The sequence below is a fragment of the Centruroides sculpturatus genome, unplaced genomic scaffold, assembly GCF_000671375.1.
Source record: "Centruroides sculpturatus isolate CEXI.00-Female unplaced genomic scaffold, Cexi_2.0 scaffold307, whole genome shotgun sequence".
Classification (NCBI taxonomy): domain Eukaryota; kingdom Metazoa; phylum Arthropoda; class Arachnida; order Scorpiones; family Buthidae; genus Centruroides; species Centruroides sculpturatus.
Genome location: NW_019384520.1, coordinates 571487 through 575500, shown reverse-complemented (window position 1 = coordinate 575500; position 4014 = coordinate 571487). Strand labels below are relative to the sequence as shown.

The 4014-nt window shown below is 30.1% G+C and overlaps 1 protein-coding gene across 1 annotated transcript in view; it reads right to left on the bottom strand.

Moving 5' to 3' along the window:
* LOC111622728 (type-1 angiotensin II receptor-associated protein-like) overlaps positions 1-1113 on the bottom strand; it is a 30454-nt gene extending 29341 nt beyond the window's left edge. Inside the window, exon 1 of the mRNA XM_023365147.1 lies at positions 973-1113. Within this exon, the coding sequence (XP_023220915.1) occupies positions 973-1002 (30 nt within the window). The 5' untranslated portion in view covers positions 1003-1113. The remainder of the gene's footprint in view (positions 1-972) is intronic.
* Between the last annotated feature and the right edge of the window lie 2901 nt (positions 1114-4014).

Below are 4014 nucleotides of genomic sequence, written 5' to 3'. Positions count from 1 at the left end.
GTAAAATAGGCGAATTTCCTCCTACAACTTCGGTTGTTGTTCGGGATACAGTTAAGATTTTAACAAAGTTCCAGCGAATACATAATTAGCAAAAAAAGTTGAAATAAAGTGATTAAACAAAAATTATTACAAATATTGTAAATAACAGTTCACAAATGCATATACTGTATAGAGATATTTTTTGGAGGGGAAATGGTCTTCACAATTTCAAATCCATCAATCTCACGATGAAATGCTCGTATACACGCTATCGTAGAATCGCACCATCTATCATAGGATAAATGTACTATGCCAGAAACGGAGTGTATTAAAAAAACTTCTAAAAGCTTCATGGCAATTGTACTATGCCAAAAACCTTTGCGGGAGTATATTAAACAACTTCCCAAAGTTTCATGGCAATCAGATAAACAGTGTGGTAATGCATGAAGGACAGACAGACAGACACACACACACACATTCATTTTTATATATATAGATGTACATAAACAATTGCATTATCTCTAAAATTAACTAACAAAAATCATATCATTGTTGATCTAAATTTCCTAACAATTTTTACATTTAACAGAAATTAAATAATCTATCCCTGATCTTAACATTAATATATTACATAAATAGCAAAATATGTCATCCTCCAGCTTTTCAATGATATCCAATTATGAAAATTATATCTGATTCTGATAATTGTCAATAAATATGAATAATATGCTATTTTACCTTGTCAAAACTAAGTGTAAATTTAATATCATTTAAAATTTTCCTTGACAAATAAATTTTTCTAAATATATAATACAATATTGTTTTTCAAAACATTTATATTGTCAATAACAATTGTAATTAGATGATGAGAAGAATAAAATCTGATATTACAGTTCTTTGACATTTGATAACAAATCTAAAGTAAACACACTTCTATATTTAAAGATCCCAATGAAATAGATTATTTTTTAAGGAAAATAAAATGTTTATTACCTTTAATGGCGCATTTGGTACGTTAATCATTGTTACGAGTTGTTTTGAAAACTGTTACGTATTTATCGTCTTTAATACTCTAATACATAACGTTTGTGTATCATAACAAATATCAATTAAATATCATATGACGAATTCCGCGAGTAGTCACGAGTTACAAACGCCACACAACGACAAAAAAACGAACTAATAATAAAATTTCTATTCGATTAATTAAAACGTAATTATATTTATTAATTGCAAATTTTATATTTTAAATAAAATTAAAACACTTTCTGATCAAATAAATATATATAAAAGAGAATTTCTACAATAATGTTATTTTAACCGGCGATATAATCGTAGTCACATGCCGGAGATGTTGAAATTCGGGCAAGAATTTATGAAATATTTAAGAATACAGTAAAATACGTAATAAAAACTATTTAATTGGAGAGAAAAATACTGTATTAAATGTTATATTAATCACTAGGAAAACCGAAAACAGAAACCATTAATCAATTTAAATGTTACTTTACATGTTTATCATAACAAGAAAAGACATAATTAGTAGTTTAAACAAAAAAAAATCTATATTTTTTTTAACTTTTCATATATTTAGAATTAAAGCCTTTCATACACGAGACCAGAAAGGTCCCACATTCTTTTAAACTCTTTTCGCCTGGAGAGTTTTTTCACACCTATTTTGTGTTTACCAAGCTCACAATATGGCGGCCGAGTGGTAGGAAAGGAGCCATATCTGAGACAAATCACCCTGAAAAATTCCTGAAAAAAAAAAACCTTTTATCCTCTCGGGTTCAACCCTAAGTTTTTCAGAACTGATGTCTTAATAGTTTCGTAAATATAGGGCCCAGACAGGTAATATGACCTGTCTGGGTCTCACATTCACGAAGGTCTTTAATTAAAACATACAGTAGAACCTCGATTATCCGGACTAATTGGGGATGAAGGTAGTCCGGATAAGGAAAAATCCGGATAATAGAGGTTCTACTGTATTTATAAATTGTTAGATATTCCAGTATATTTCTCGAGTGTTTTAAAAAAATCTTTAATTTTGTCTATTTTATGCACCGATTTAATGATATTCCATTTTATTATACATTGGAAGTATCAAAAATATGTTATGATATAGTGCTAAATAAATTTGTATTATAAATTTATTTAACACTACATCATATAGAAATTAGCTTTAAATGTACAGTAATTAATTTACTTCGAACATCCTATTTATAATTAATATCAATTATTAATAATAATCTTAAATTAGCAATGAAATAAAACGATAAGATAAGGAAAACGAAAGCTTGTTAACTATTGCAATTATCTGATATATTAAGAACGTCAAAAAATTCCATCAAAAATTTCTAAAATTTTGTTTAAAATCTAGTCTTAATACGCTTTAGATAAGATTAACTGGTCATTCTCAACAGCATAATATTAATTATATAAAATACAAAATATTTAAAAATGATATATTTCTAGTCATATCGCTTAGAGTGATAGACAGGGGTGAATCCTGACCAAAATTTTTGGGCATTCTGAAAGTTATAATAAGAATAATAGGCCTATCGCTACCACTAAACAATAGGCAGAAACGTTATTTGGTGTGAATAAAAAAGTATGGACTATTATAAAGTCCATTATGTCTACACATGAAATATATGAAATATATTATAATAAAAAGGTATTAAAAATTTATGATAATAATTCAAATTTGGTGGGCCATTGACACTGGGGGCTAAGGGCTTAAGCCCTATTAATCTCTATGTATATCCGTCCCTGTACACAATACATGTATACTGACTGGGTACCTCAAGCTTTCGATACAATCTGGCCTTGTTAAATGCTTCGAATGACGTCATACGCGCGTACTTGTTTGCTGCGGCAAACCTCCAAACGAGCAAGCGATCGAGTTCCGCAAGCATGGCACTGTCTTAAAATGGTTAGCCGCTAGCTCTCAATGTAAAAGCAAACACAAATGATAAGAGTTTACACGTTATTATTATTGGCATATTTGTTCTCATATAAAAAGTATATTGACAGTCAAAACTTTCTCTTAAGCATGCGGCGCATGCTAAACAAACCCAGGGAGTGATAGATATGTCAGGCTACTCCGCGGTTCTAGACACCAGGATCAAATTTGAGCTGTCGAAAAGCCTCGAGAATTTTTCATGAACAGTCGGTCTATCCCGGATATACTCGTAGTATGCCGGGCTCCTATCATCATCATCATCATCATCCGTTGACATCAATGTGAACTTAGTCAAACCCACGATGAGTATAGAAAAAAAGCCCGCTAGTACCCACAGGTCTGAAGGTCGGAAAGAGAAAAAACTGAGTGTCTTTCTTTTCATTTTAATAAATATTAAGAGCGCTATTAGCTAATTTTAGCTAATAAATATTAGCTAAAATGTGTAATTATAATAGGCCTATTAAAAACTGTGGGATATTAAGATCCGGGATCAAACCCAAATCTGGACGGGTCGGAAAACCACAGGAATTTTTCGGGTCCCGAATATGTCGGAACCCGTCCTTTCCAGCTCATTATGGGTCTGGCCAAACCCATAATGAGCTGCTAAAGAATGTACTTTTAGTGCCCACAGTGCGAAAAGAGTTTTAAAAAATACCGATTAATTATTAAAATTCAATAAAATTCGAACATATTTCATTTTTCATAATTGTTAAACACAATATTTTAGAATCTATTGTTAGTTTATTATTGTTCTGCTTTGTTGCAAGTCGAGCAAGTGCGAATTGGAGAGAGATTTTTCTGCGTTTATTGATATTGAGTTGATTAATATTTCAATTGAATTTTGTAAGTTTTTTTATCTTTATTAACGAATCAATTGCTGAATGTTATCGTGTTATACTTTTAATGTTAAATATGGAGTAGACGAGACATTTCATAGCCACCGATTGGAAATCAAACAGACTTTATTATGATTAATTGTTGTGTGTATAGCAGCAATTCTTAAGAATGAAGAAAAGATTTTTAAGAAATTTATGACTACAAATACAAATATTTAGTTTGTGTTAATTATT